The sequence below is a fragment of the Watersipora subatra genome, chromosome 2 (genome assembly GCF_963576615.1).
Source record: "Watersipora subatra chromosome 2, tzWatSuba1.1, whole genome shotgun sequence".
NCBI classification, from domain to species: Eukaryota; Metazoa; Bryozoa; class Gymnolaemata; order Cheilostomatida; family Watersiporidae; genus Watersipora; species Watersipora subatra.
In genome coordinates, this window is record NC_088709.1 from 11,792,629 (window position 1) to 11,808,134 (window position 15,506).

Sequence of the window (15,506 nt, forward strand, 5' to 3'; positions counted from 1 at the left end):
TGCCTACAGATAGTTTCATTGGCTGTTGTTCCCAGACTCATGTATATACCCCAAACGTCAGAGTATGGTGATGTGTCTGCTGCAGTCAAATAAATATGCTACTGGGACTTTTAGACTAAACTCTCAGATAAAACACAACATTCACATTTGTAATAGATACTCTTTTAGTAAGGGCAGCTGCTACTGTCAGCCTAGTATGTCGTAAAAATTTTTTATGTCAACATTGTGTAAAGCTGAAGCATGGGTTTCTAACATGTTGACAATCAATCCTGGTATCTGTTCACTTTTCAAAGTTAAGCATGTGGAACCAATTCTACAAAGTGACTAACCGGTTGTAGTTAATGAGCTGTCACGCTAGCCACCACAGCTGGCTTCAATCAAACTAAAAGTAACCTGACAGAATTCATTACATAGCAACTTCATGGAAGATTATGTCATGAATAGCCAAACCTCAATCAGTTGTACTCACTTTGCTGAATTCATGATTATGATATACGCTGATGATGTGTTACATCACGTTTCTTTGAACTGCTATCACTTGCATGAGTGTCATTATCTGGATATCGTTATCTAAATAACCTTTTTTTGATAGTTTTACATAAACAAGCCATGTCCTTTAGGTCTGGATGTCATCATCTAAATGATTTGATCTGAACAGTCTAACATAGCCTTCAGTGCAAGACATCATTATCTAGCTCATTTTATCTGGATAGTGTTAAATCACTAAGACATGACTTTTAGTACTGAATACCATTATCTAGGGCTCTAGGCAATATTATCTGAATAGTGTTACATCACTAAGGCATGATTTTTAGTACTGAATATCATTATTTTGATAGTGTTATCTGGATAGACATAAATAAAGCCTGGCTTTAGTACAGGATTTCATTATTTAGATAATATTTTTGGGAAAGCCTTACGTAAATAAGGCATGGCTTTTAGTACAGGATATGATCATCTTGATAATGTTATCTGGTTATTTTTACAGAAATAAAGCCTGAATTTTAGTACAGGGTTTAATTAATTAGATACAGCTATCTGGATAACCTTATTTAAGCAAGGCATGGTTTTTAGTACAGAGTATCATTATCTAAATAATGTTATTTGGATAGTTTTACAGAAATATGCCACGGTTTTAGTAATTAATGCTGAATAGAGTAGCTATGAGATTGAGCGAATATGAGCTGTAAAACATTTTTTTACCTAGTCAAACGCTTCTTGTGTCGCACACCTTAGTTTTAGTAGCTTATCAAATTCTGTGTTGCAGCCTAATTAAAGGGTTGGCTCCCTGGATATCAGACCTTCTTTTCAGCAAGCTACCATTTGAATTACAAAGTACATTGTAAATGAAATTTTTTCTCATAAGAAACATGCATGTAATCAGGCGTGAAGCTGAATGGAATTGAAATTAAATTCAACACCGCCTACCTGAATAAAATAAAAAAACTCAGTGGTATTTTTCTTCTGCATAATATATTTATTACCTAGAAAACACTAGTGTAATGATAGCTCAGCATTTACTTTGAGGCGGTCATACAATGCTCCATTCTAAAAAAATTGGCTAAACTTCGAAAAAAAATTTTGCTTTTAAAGTTTTTGCAAAAAGAAACTTTGAAACTCAATTTGGCTATAAAATCATTTTAATAGAAAATTATTCAGACACATCTTTAAAGACAAATTTACCTAAAATTTCAGTCAACTTTATCAGAAATTACCGATGTTTTCTTATCATATGTGATTATTTTTGTTATTTGAGGTTTTATGACTGATAAGAATTCTCAAGACTTAAAATGACAAAACATGATCGTATATAGTGCAAATGGCCAAATCCAGCAAAGAGACCTGTATTGCTGCAACTTGAACACGATAGTCATGTTCAAGTGTCTGTGCCGTGTTCATGTGTCAAAATGACATCATTTCAACGCATGTTTTTCTTCTGAGAGTTTTAACAGAGATTTCATACTAAAAACAAAGTTTTGTCCGTACTCTTACAAAGTTTTTGCAAAACAAAATTTTGAAGCTCAATATGACTATAATATCATTATATGGAAAATGATTCAGACACAGCTTTAAGAAACCTATACGAAGTACTCACAGTTGACAAGGTCAAGGTCAAGTGTGTGAAAGTTTTAAGCAGCTTTACAAGAAACAGTTAAAAGAAGCTCTTAAGATGAAGACCGCATACTGAGTAGGGATTACATTGACTAAAACATGTTTTTACTGAGCTCTTACGTGTCATTTAAAAATTGCATATATATAAACTATATATGCATGACTTAACAACAGCGCAAGCGTCATCGATGAATACATGTTATAACAGCTCTCTTCTCTGACATTTGTAAATAGTAAATAAACATAGAAGTCCAAATGCTATTATTATATAATTTCAAAAGTAGAAGAAGAAAATTTAATAGGTACTCTGTAGTCATTACAGCTAGTCATTCTATTCACTGTTGTTTAGACCTTTATTGGATGGCCTGTTAGAAAATACTAGCATGAATCTAATGCTGTAAAAGTGCTGCAGCAGTGCTGTAGCAGTGCTGTAGTGGTGCTGTAGCAGTGTTTCAGCAGTACTGTAGCAGTGCTGTAGCACTGCTACAGCACTGCTTCAACGGTGCTGTAGCGGTGCTGTAGCGGTGCTGTAGCAGTGTTGTAGCAGTGCTGTGGCAGTTTTGTAGCAGGCCTGTAGCAGTGCAGTAGCTAGGGTGTAGCAGGGATGACACTAATTGGCTCGAAACCACCGCTAAACATTTGCATTCATGTGAAATAATGCTATGAATGGTGCCCATAAATCCCAATAATCTTCTATAGCCAGTGTGATGCATTATCAGTTCCTTGAATCAGGTACTTGTGTAAGAGCAGTTACTAGGACTAAAGCCAACTGACAGTCTTAGACATGAGGTCTTTCAGTTCTAAGTAAAGCTTATGCTAGCGTGTGGCACCTCACTTTGTAGCATCTTTTCTCTCTCTAGCATTTAACTAGTTGGCACAAGTTTTGAAGCATGACAACGGTTTAGTCCTTCGCTTCATTTCTCTCTTACTTCAATCTATTATTTTCCAGCTTGATGCTCTGATGTAACACGTTTTGAACCTGTCAAAGGGAAGATACCATTTAAAGTTGCGTGCATACAAATCTACCAACTCTAATTTCATTTTTGTCAGGTTTCAGTTACTGACCCAACAGCATCATCACTTTCTTGTAAATGCACCAGCTTGGTATGAAGGTGAGAGACCAGCAAAATCATTAAAACTGAAACCTTTTGCCGCCGAGTAACGCACTTGAGGTTAAGTGCAAAAATTCTTGTAAGTTCCCTGCTGTTTATTACCAGATGTGCAATCTATACTTGACATTCATCTAAGACCAGCAGCAGCACTGACCCTTCATCCGTTTTTCTTAACCTGGGTTCGATCGAACCCTAGGGGTTTAGTAAGCCAGTCTCAGGCGTTCAGTCAGGGCCTCTCAAAGGCAACAGCAGAACTCAAACTCATTAGCTAATTCATGTTTTCATAAAAATATACTTAATTTGTTTTGAGTTCATGACTCGTGTTGGTTTTTTAATTTGAACACTTTGATGTAATGCACAGTTTATTTTGTGCACCAGTATGACATAACCATGTCTGGAAAAAAATCATGTTTTAATTTTCAATGAAAAAGGGTTTTGTAACAACACATATGTATCGGGTGGCGTTCAGTACATCCAAAAAAGTATATGACTACTGCCTTGCATCAAGAGTGTGATACAGCATAGCATCGCTGTTGGCATGTCAGCCAATCATACATATATGACTGTTTGCATATTTTACTATGATTCATATGTGAAGTAGCCAGCAAATTGAATTGACTTATATTTCTATCTAGCAACGGGATGATATCATAGTAGTGTGCTACTCAGCACTGTTAGCACTCAGCCCTTGATTTCACAGATGATATTGTAACTTGTAACTTGAAGGTATGAAATGGCAGCTCTTTCACTGTACTTGTACGTGTCAAGTATATGGGTTGTGCACCTTGCTTAGCTGCTAAGATTGTTCCCGACGAAAGGCTTTTGGAGTTATGTTATTTGACTTTGTCAAAGCTCTAAGTAATGCTATCTAATAGAGATTCAGTAATTGAATCTGCAAGTTTATGCGATAAACTTTGTATTTTTATTTTTATATTCAGTGCTACGGGTATAAACAGAGAATGGAGTATTTTTATATATTTTTTGTTATATGTCTTTTTATTACGCTAGCGCTGCTATAGCCAAGAATATCAGCTCAAATTCCCTCACCATTAGGCATCCAATGAGTTATCAATTACATCTGAAATGCTGAGTTTCTCATCTGAATAATCTATAAATAAAAGGTTTGAATGGCTGATATTGCTGAAGGACATCTCAATACTTACTGGCCACCAAAGAGCAGTTTTCCTGTTGATACTTTAGAGCACCAATGTTGAGGAGAACCATGATGGTGACATGTTAATCGCTATGGAAACTGGGAATGCCTGCTCATGTTTTCCTTACTGTACTTCATAATACATCATAATACTAGTCCCATTGTTTGAATAATACCTAATGTGTTGTTTTGCAAGTTATTTTAAAGTGCTGTTATTTTGTTCATTTTTTTGAAGATTACTGGTTTTCACTTTTATAATAACTTTATAAAATGCAGCTAATGCCCTCTTTGTTAACATGGTTAGCCAATTAGCATGAGCAATACAAACATGCTCTAGAAAGTTCCAGGACACCAGCCTAGTGACTATATCATCAATATCATTATTTGACTACCACCTATTTGGTCTACCAACTGGTGCCAAACATTGATGTGCAAAGCCAGCCCTTTCAATATATATTTGTGTGTCTATTGTAAGTCTGCAATGCTTGCTTCACTAAGGTATTGAGGTTCTGTAAGTTTGCAAAAATGTATTGTATGAATGAACTTATAATGCCTGAAAAAGTAGCTGGGTGATATGCAATACAAATAATACATATACAGAAACAAGCAGCTGGTACAGAAATAAGCAGCTGGTACAGAAATAAGCAGCTGGTACATAAATTCTTTGAAATATTGTAAGTTAAATAATATTTGTTTTTAAAACTTATTAGTCCTTGCTGCTGAACGTTACACAGACATAATTATAAACTCAAGGGTCACTTGAAGCGCAGCAACTTTATACTTATATACACTAGTTTGCTTAACTGAAAAGTATTGGAAATCATAAAATCATAACTATAAAACATAAAATCATGTAAATCATAACACTTGTTCAAATGTCGAAGTCTTAGAAAGTCCAGCTAAGTAAACGGGAAACGAAACATTTTTGCAACTACTAATATGAGCAGAAACCGATAATAAAACGACACAGTTAACATGAAAGTAATTATCTTTTCATTACAACATATATAATTAATTCCTTGAAGCTTCATAAGAACAGAACTCCAGTTCCTTATTACTAATAAATGTGAAGCAAATAAAATTATCGTGTTAGGAAACCACCATAATTACTTTTGGATTTTCAAGATTCTTCCAATTGGCATACAATATTGTTAGACATGCTGCTGGAGACATGAGGAGCTAACTCCAATAGACATATTCCAGAGCCATTTAAGTGGGTAGGACCTCAATATAGCTGTTAGCGTCTGTATTTGCTCTGCAATAATGTAAGAATAAAAACAGTTGGTTTATAGCAGAAGTAAATTTGGATAAATAGGTTGTTTATAAATTATTGTCAGTTTGGTAACAGAGACTAATTGTAAATCTGCATCAAATTTCAGTATATCCTACTTTAATGAATGAGCTTTTCAAATTTTGTACCTTCTCACGTTTCTTATGCTACATGTTTATTTTATGTCAAATATAGTTTCCGAGATCTTTTGTTGCTATGTCGTTTGTTACAGGATAATTACAGATTTTCAACTCAATATTCAGCTTTTGAGATATGAACGAATTTCATACAGCCTCTAACGATTATTTTGAAAATATCATTGTTAGCTCCTTTAATAGACTTTTACGTAAAACATGTTCTGTTAACAGGAGAATTTATTTTAAATAATATATGTCAAGTTATTTATTTGTTTTGATTGGCTAACTGATGATTTTATGGTTTTTTGTATTTTTGGGAAAATAATTAGGAATACATTTTGGTTCAAAATGAATTTATTGCTGACAAACTATGATAAACCAAAAGTTATTCTACTGCAAAATAAACAGCAGTTAAAAAACTATTCTTTTTAAAAATGTGTTTAAACAATCATCTAGCAAAGGGCAAATATCAATTATTAACTATCATAGCTAGTGATTTAAAAAAAAATTTAGATGGTGAAATTTAGTTGTGAAAGCTGTAAATAATGTTAAAAGATAACTAAAAACTTAACCACAATCAAGCTTACTTGTATTTTTATTCAACCTGATGTAACAAAATAAGTTTTAAAAAGTTATAAGAATTTCCTAGCAGTCATAAATTCTGAAACATTTTGTACAAAGTTGATCCTTGAAAGGCTAAAACAAATATGAAATAAAAGCAAATACTTTATTGCTCAGTAATAGCTAGACGGTTTAGACAAAATGCAGTAACCAACAGTAACAGATCTTAGAAATTATTAGCACTCAAAGTCACAGTAGACATGCATCTTAACCCCATCACACCAAAGTCAAATAGAGCGGTTTTCTTTCTCGTTTTGACATATTTCTAAAATATATGAATGAAAAACAACGATAAAACTTTTGATTTTGTTTTTAATTAAAATTAAAGTTTCATGAGGTTATGGAAAGCTCTCTGTATGAGTTTTAATTTAGCAACTCCTATTTTGTTACAAATAGAGTCAATGAATAGAAGAGCACACAACTCCATTTCTGTAAAAAAGCAAGTTTTCAACGGTCTATGTCTCATGATAATGCATGTTAGTTTATCTAAACCCCCAAAGTAATAGTTCCCATCCTAGTGATAGTAGGAATTGCCTCCACTTGCCATACTATTTATTTAAACATTAGCATTGAGTTAGTATTATCATCAATAAGACCTCTAAGGAAATAAAGGATTGTCAGTTTTGATTACCTCTCTCTCGATGGATCGTCTGGTCCAAAGTAGTCATAAAGATGAGAGCCAACAAAGAGGGTCTTTTCCATTTCCAATGCTTTATATGGATGCTCAAGTGAGCCTCTTCGTGGTGGCTCATAGATGCCTTGTCCTCTCTCAGCAGAGCCTCGCAGCTCAACATCTTTAGCTGAAGTTATAACATACAATATATTATCTTTTTCTACAAAGACTATATATAAGTCAATTGTAGATAGCATTTAGTCAAATATTTGATGGTGAATCTAGTATCAGCTTCTATGCTATGAAGTAATGAGTAGATGTTACGATAGCCTTTGGCCCTAGCGTTACCGTAGAATGAGCTAAAGTTAAGGGTAGATATAAACTTATTCTCACATCAGTTCTAGACTGCCACTATGTTTCCATTGTACGAATGATACAGATTTGGAGTTGTGCACACATTGAGATATCAAGCGATAATTGTTTCAATGACATTCGCATGTTGTAGAGTAACATGAGCCCTTTATTTTAAAAGAGAAAAGTTTCTATGCCAGAGGTCAAAGTAGTGAATTCGAAACCGCTCAAATCAAATTCAGATCGACCGGTGTAAACAATTTTTAATAGGAATAGCTTGTGCGGAATTTTCTTGTGCATCATTCGAAAAGTGTCATTTCCATTTCTTGCAACCAGGTAACATATAGTAAAAATTTAAGAGTAGCATAACTCGCTTAGCTTGTGAATTTTGCCCGTTTACATCTTACGGATAATGCAAACTTTTAGATTAACTGTGTCATATAAACATAGTGTGCAATTTCCTCCGAGATAACCTGTGGTCATAAACATTATAAGGTCAACCTAACAGAAGTCTTGGCGCCAACACTGTCAACTGCTCGGTTAACTTGAAAATGTTAGACCCGTATTCTAACCCCTTTTATCAGACAGAAGGTTTGAGTTGAAACGATAGCTTATTCAGCTAAATGGGAAGTTTAGGCCGCATCCATTGCTTACTCATCAAAACAGAAGACTGAACTACATCGACAACGCCTACAGCTGTATTTCTAAAAAATTGTACAATGAGTCATTTTTAGATATCAAAGTGTCAAATGTCGCTGGTAAGTATGAATAAGGAATAGTTTTTAGTGACAGATACTTTACCGTTTGTATGGGCTTGTTTCAGCGTTTCCTGGTGTGCTTGATCAAGATGTCTACAAAATAATGCACAGATGCAAAGCCATCAAATAACACAAACTCTTAAATGGTCTTTTAGGCTGTCACTAAGCAAGCCTCATCTGTTAATTTAAAGAAGAATACACACACTGAGAAAGCCATGTCATAACTGTCACAGGGTAGTAATCTCGCATTGACTTAGCTTCTGTAATAAACCTTTCCTACTTTCATTAGTTTTTTTTATTAATTATTATTCCTCTTGTTGCTCAGTTTCTTAATCAACATCGTAACTAGGTGTTATTGCAACCTTGAGTCATATTTACAGTAGGTAGGCAGATGTTATGCATTAATGGGTACACAAATGAAAAAAACAAAGTTGGCACATTTATTGGTTAACTCTGTTGTTCCTGAAGTGTTTATAAATTTGTGTTTGTAAATACAGAACCTTAAACCCCAGCCATTTGAGAATAGATTTTGCGACTGACGATTGCCTTAAAGATGTGATCACCTAAATTTTTAGTGGGTTTTATCAATACGCAGAGGTATTTTTTATCATTAAAGGTTTTTAAAGCATCTTCTCTGAAAACCAGCGAGCAGAACAATATCGCTCACAGCTGTCATGCAATGAACTAAGGCTATTTTACATTGATAATCACAGTAAAATTTACCAGTAAACTAGACTTTAGAAGCACATTGTGGCGTTTGCAAGAATAGGAGACAACTTCTTGTTGTTCCCATTGTAGTTACACTGTAGTTGTAGTAATATGTAAGTAACATGATTAGTATGGATATGTAACGTTGTGGCAACATTCAAGCAAATTTAAAAATTGATGATTTCAAAACTTGCTCATTCAGACAGTTCAGTTAGGCAACCTTCATTTACAATTATGGAAGAAATTATTATCTTTAGGAACGCTATAAACCTTCTGTAAAGCCCTTTAGGTTAAACATATTCACATTCTCATATCAACCCTAACTTATTAGTTTTATCTTTCAGCACATCTGTGTGCTAATATTAATGGTCACACTTTAGATGTTATTTCCTTACAGATTATGGCTGTTAGATTAACCATAAACTTACAGTAACCTTTAGCAGATTTTATCAAGAAGAATCAGCATTTTTGTAATAATTGGAAATTATTTTTGATGTTCGAGGTGATCTGACTGCCAAGATGTTTCAAGATTAAAATTGATCAAACTATTGTGGTTTAAACCCTCAGAGCAAGCAGATCTATAGTTGCAAAGAGACTGACGGAATATAGATATGTAAGCCAAACGCTACAATTTAAATGCAATAATCGAAAACAACTATAGCAACAATAGCTGCTAGTGATGTCATTTTGCACACATGTTTTTAGTGTTTCAACTTTGATCGAGTTTTGTCAATTTTAATCTTGAAAAAAATTTTCAAATTCAAGCGCGCTAAACCGGATTTGAACAAAAAGTAATTGAATAATTACGATTATTTTTTACCAAAGGGTCATTCTAATAAGTCTTGTCTGTACTAGTCTGCAGTATATTCAATAAATATACTGCATCATAACTTATACTGCTGTCAAAAACTTCAATACTTACATCTTTGGTTTGTCTGGTCCAACATAACCTTCTTCATTCTCAAGTCTTTCTGGCAAGTCAGTGGTCATCGATGGAGCAGAGTTACCTGTGCAGTTACCAGCAGAGTTACCTGTGTTCAGATTGTGATTTTCATCAACTAGCTTTTGACTATTATTGTCATAAAGCTGTCTTTCCGCTGCTCTCTTCTGTTTGCTTTGCGCCTCTCTCGACTTTTCCAGGTCAACAATGAGAGTCTCTTCTATTACCAATGCTTTATATGGATGCTCGAGTGAGCCTCTTCGTGGTGGCTCATAGGTGCCTTGTCCTTTCTCAGCAGAGCCTTGCAGCTTGACATCTTTAGCTGAAGTTATAACAAACAGTATATTATCCTTTTCTACAAAGACTTTATAGAAGTCAATTGTAGATAGCATCTATAGTCAAATATTTGATAGTGATTCTAGTATCAGCTTCCACGCTAAAAAATTAATAATGAATGGATCTTAGAATAGCCTTTGGCCCTAGCGTTACTATAGAATAAGGTAAAGTTAAGGGTAAATAAAAACTGATTCTCATATCAGTTCTAGACTGCCACTATGTTTCAATTGTACGGATGATGCAGATTTGGAGTTGTGCGCACATTGAACTACTGTGTAATAATTGTTTCAATGACATTCACATGTTGTAGAGTAACATGAGCCCTTTGTTAAAAAAATAAAAGTTTCTATGCCAGAGGTCAAAGTGGTGCGTTCGAAACCGCTCAAATCAAATTCAGATCGACTGGTGTAGAAAAGTTTAAAATGGAACAGCTTGCACTGCATTTTCCTGCGCTTCATTCGCAAGTGCCGTTTCCATTTCTTGCAGCCATGAAACACATAGTAAAAATTTGGGAGTAGCAAAACTCGCTTGGCTTGCAGGTTTTGGCCGTTTACATCTTGCAGATGATGCAAACTTTTAGATTAACTGCGTCATGTAAACATAGTGTGCAACTTCCTCCAAGATAACCTGCGGTCATAAACATTATAAGGTCAACCTAACAGAAGTATTGGCGCCAACACTGTAAACTGTTCGGTTAATCTGAAAATGTTAGACCGGTATTCTAACCCCTTTGATCAGACAAAAGGTTTGTGTTAAAACGATAGCTTACTCAGCTAAATGGGAAGTTTAGACCGCAACCATTGCTTACTCAGCAAAACAGAAGACTTTGAACTGCATCAACTACGCCTACAACTGTATTTGTAATAAATTGTACACTGAGTCATTTTTGTTATCCACGCGTCAAATGTCACTGATGAGTATGAATAATGAATAGTTTTTAGTGACAGATACTTTACCGTTTGTATGGGCTTGTTTTAGCGTTTCCTGGTGTGCTTGATCAAGATGTCTACAAAATAATGCACAGATGCAAAGCCATCAAACAACACAAATTCTTAAATGGTCTTTTAGACTGTCACTAAGCATGCTCCATATATTAATTTAAAGAAGAATACACACACAGACAAAGGCATGACATAGGCTAGTAATCTCTCACTGGTTGGCCTTTTGTAAAAAACCTTTCGTACTAATTTATTTTTATTCAGTCTTCTCTGTACTACTCTGCAGTATAATCAATAAATATACTGCATCATAACTTATACTGCTGTCAGAAACCTCAATACTTACATCTTGGGTCTGTCTGGTCCAACATAACAATCATAACCTTCTTCATTCTTAAGTCTTTCAGGCAAGGCAGTGGTCGTCGATGGAGCAGAGTTACCTGTGCAATCACCAACAGAGTTACCTGTGTTCAGATTGTGGTTTTCATCAACTAGTCTTTTGGCTATAATTGTCATAAATTTGTCTACCTGTGGCTCTCTTCTGTTTACTTTGCGCTTCTCTCGACGCTTTCAGGTCAACAATGAGAGCCTTTTCTATTTCCAATGCTTTATATGGATGCTCGAGTGAGCCTCTTCGTGGTGGCTCATAGGTGCCTTGTCCTCTCTCAGCAGAGCCTTGCAGCTCGACACCTCTAGCTGAAGCTATAACATACAGTATATTATCTTTTTCTACAAAGAATTTATAGAAGTCAATTGTAGATAGCATCTAGTCAAGTATTTGATAGTGATTCTAGTATCAGCTTCCACGCTAAAAATTAATGAATGGATCTTAGAATAGGCGTTGGCCTTATCGTTACTATAGAATAAGGTAAAGTTAACGGTAAATAAAAACTGATTCTCATATCAGTTCTAGACTTCCACTATGTTTCAATTGAAAAATTGTTTCAGTTCAAAAAAGATAAAAAGTTTCTATGCTAAAGGTCAAAGTGGTGCATTTGAAACCGCTCAAATCAATTTCAGATCGACTGGTGTACAAAAGTTCAAAATGGAACAGCTTGTGCTGCATTTTCCTGCGCATCATTTGCAAGTGCTGTTTCCATTTCTTGCAACCATGAAACGCATAGTAAAAATTTGGGAGTAGCCAAACTCGCTTGGCTTGCAGGTTTTGGCCGTTCACATCTCTCAGATGATTCAAACTTTCAGATTAACTGTGTCATGTAAACATAGTGTGCAACTTCCTCCAAGATAACCTGCGGTCATAAACCTTGTAAGGTCAACCTAACAGAAGTCTTGGCGCCAACACTGTAAACTGTTCGGTTAATCTGAAAATGTTAGACCGGTATTCTAACCCCCTTGATAAGACAGAAGGTTTGAGTTAAAACGATAGCTTACTCAGCTAAATGGGAAGTTTAGACCGCAACTATTGCTTATTCAGCAAAACAGAAGACTTTGAACTGCATCAACAGCGCCTACAGCTGTATTCGTAATAAATTGTACACTTAGTCATTTTTGATATCCACGCGTCAAATGTCACTGATAAGTATGAATAATGAATAGTTTTTAGTGACAGATACTTTACCGTTCATATGGGCTTGTTTTAGCGTTTCCTGGTGCGCATGATCAAGCTGTCTACAAAATAATGCACAGATGCAAAGCCATCAAATAATAAAAATTCCTAAATGCTTTTTTAGACTGTCACTAAGCTTGCTCCATATATTAATTTAAAGAAAAATACACACACAGACAAATGCATGTCATAGGCTAGTAATCTCTCACTGGTTGGCCTTTTGTAAAAAACCTTTCGTACTAATTTATTTTTATTCAGTCTTCTCTGTACTATGCAGTATAACCAATAAATATACTGCATCATAATTTATACTGCTGTCCGAAACCTCAATACTTACATCTTGGGTCTGTCTGGTCCAACATAACAATCATAACCTTCTTCATTCTTAAGTCTTTCAGTCAAGTCAGTGGTCGTCGATGGAGCAGAGTTACCTGTGCAATCACCAACAGAGTTACCTGTGTTCAGATAGTGATTTTCATCAACTAGTCTTTGGCTATAATTGTCATAAATTTGTCTACCTGTGGCTCTCTTCTGTTTACTTTGCGCTTCTCTTGGCGCTTTCAGGTCAACAATGAGAGCCTTTTTTATTTCCAATGCTTTATATGGATGCTCGAGTGAGCCTCTTCGTGGTGGCTCATAGGTGCCTTGTCCTCTCTCAGCAGAGCCTTGCACCTCGACACCTCTAGCTGAAGCTATAACATACAATATATTATCTTTTTCTACAAAGAATTTATAGAAGTCAATTGTAGATAGCATCTAGTCAAGTATTTGATGGTGATTCTAGTATCAGCTTTCACACTAAAAAGTAATGAATGGATCTTAAAATAGCCTTTGACCCTAGCGTTACTATAGAATAAGGTAAAGTTAACGGTAAATAAAAACTGATTTTCATATCAGTTCTAGACTGCCATTATGTTTCAATTAAAAAATTGTTTCAATTCAAAAAAGATAAAAGTTTCTATGCCAGAGGTCAAAGTGGTGCATTCGAAACCGCTCAAATCAAATTCAGATCGACTGGTGTAGAAACGTTTAAAATGGAACAGCTTGCACTGCATTTTCCTGCGCATCATTCGCAAGTGCCGTTTCCATTTCTTGCAGCCATGAAACGCATAGTAAAAATTTGGGAGTAGCAAAACTCGCTTGACTTGCCGATTTCCCCCGTTTACACCTTGCAGACGATGCAAACCTGTGGATTAACTGTGTCATGTAAACATAGTGTGCAACTTCCTCCAAGATAACCTGCGGTCATAAATATTATAAGATCAACCTAACAGAAGTCTCGGTGCCAACACTGTAAACTGCTCTGTTAACCTGAAAATTTTAGTCTGGTACTCTAACCCCTTTGATCAGACAGAAGGTTTGAGTTAGAATGAGAGCTTATTCAGCTAAAAGAGAAGTTTAGACTGCAACCATTGCTTACTCATCAAAACAGAAAACTTGGAACTGCATCGACAATGACTACAGCTGTATTCCTAATAAACTGTACAATGAGTCATCTTTGGATATCCACATGTCAAATGTCACTCAATGATAAGTATGAATAATGAATAGTTTTTAGTGACAGATGCTTTACCGTTCGTATGGGCTTGTTCTAGGATTTCCTGGTATACTTGATCAAGATGTCTACAAAATGATACATAGATGCAAAGCCATCAAATAACACAAATTCCTAAATGGTATTTTAGGCTGCCACTAAGCATGCCCCATTCGTTAATTAAAAGAAGAATACACGCACTGAAGAAGCCATGTCATAGACTAGCAATCTTTCACGGGTTGGCCTTTGTAAAAAACCTTTCGTACTCTCTCTAATCTATATATATATATATATATATATATATATATATTTCTAAAGTTTGAAGCCTGTTGTCGTCGTCTGTTTGGATACATGTCGAACTGCTAAAACTATTAAATTGTTGAAATTAAACTTCCACAGTATGTTGGACTTATACTCACGAAGATTGCAACCGCAGGTTGTAAATCAACACTCTCTGCCACTGAGCTTTAGTTCAAGGCATATATATTGATCAAATACACTATCATATACAGTATAGCTTGGGCACACGCCAAGTGACGTATTATTTGAGCATTGCGCCTATGCGTTACAATGTCCCTGTTATAAAATGTTGTCCGCCTAGCTCTAAGAAACACAATGCTTTTTCATTAGGGCAATTTTTTTCTGCCACAAAATAAACAACACATTTTTCTCGAAATTAATTTGGCGGTTTGTGGACTGATTATATACCTAATGGAAAGATATACGTTGCTCGCCATGGCAAGTTCAGCAGTATTCATTATGGTAAAACAGATTCGCAAACTGGTAAATGGCAACATTTTAGTTAAAAGTTTGTAGTCTAAAAAATACATCCTAAAACCTTTTTCAAGTATGTGTTTAGTAAGCTAAATTCATTTAAACTAGATTCAATGTTTATGCTACGCATCTGCCTTGAAGGTAAGAAATCTCCACATAGTTCATGGTAATGTTATATTATCTTGCAGATCGTCACCACAAAATACACTAAAATCATTTTAGTTACCTAAAATTACTAAGGTTAACATATTATTTGGTAACTGTTTTTAATGATGATGATTTTTACCAGAAGGGGAATGCATTAGATAATTGCTGTGGGTTTCTATAACACTCTATGCACATCTATAGCCTACGATATTCTCGCATGACAAGACTGGCATGCAAAATTGGCATGCCAATTGTCGCATGCCAATGCTGAAACGAACTAAAGTCATATAATTGTATACCAAATCATTTTTCACTGTAATCGTGGCAAAACAGACTATACTTAGCCATTACTTGCTAATGATTTCACATTTACGTTTAAACACTTTTACATTTTTATTTTTCTTCCTAAATTATTTCAACGAAACACTTCCTTCA

General features: G+C 35.1%; 2 protein-coding genes across 2 annotated transcripts in view; both read right to left on the reverse strand.

Moving 5' to 3' along the window:
- Positions 1–15,506, reverse strand: part of LOC137387438 (uncharacterized) — a 50,830-nt gene that overhangs the window by 23,590 nt on the left and 11,734 nt on the right. The window lies entirely within an intron of this gene.
- LOC137388602 (uncharacterized) lies at positions 5,062–12,977 on the reverse strand. The gene is made up of 9 exons (XM_068075080.1): positions 12,954–12,977; positions 12,629–12,678; positions 11,578–11,751; positions 11,396–11,489; positions 11,068–11,117; positions 9,758–10,097; positions 8,171–8,220; positions 7,037–7,205; positions 5,062–5,632 (listed from the first exon to the last, which is right to left on the reverse strand). The coding sequence occupies exons 2-9, from the start codon at positions 12,633–12,635 to the stop codon at positions 5,587–5,589; spliced, it is 930 nt and encodes a 309-aa protein (XP_067931181.1). The 5' UTR covers positions 12,636–12,678; positions 12,954–12,977; the 3' UTR covers positions 5,062–5,586.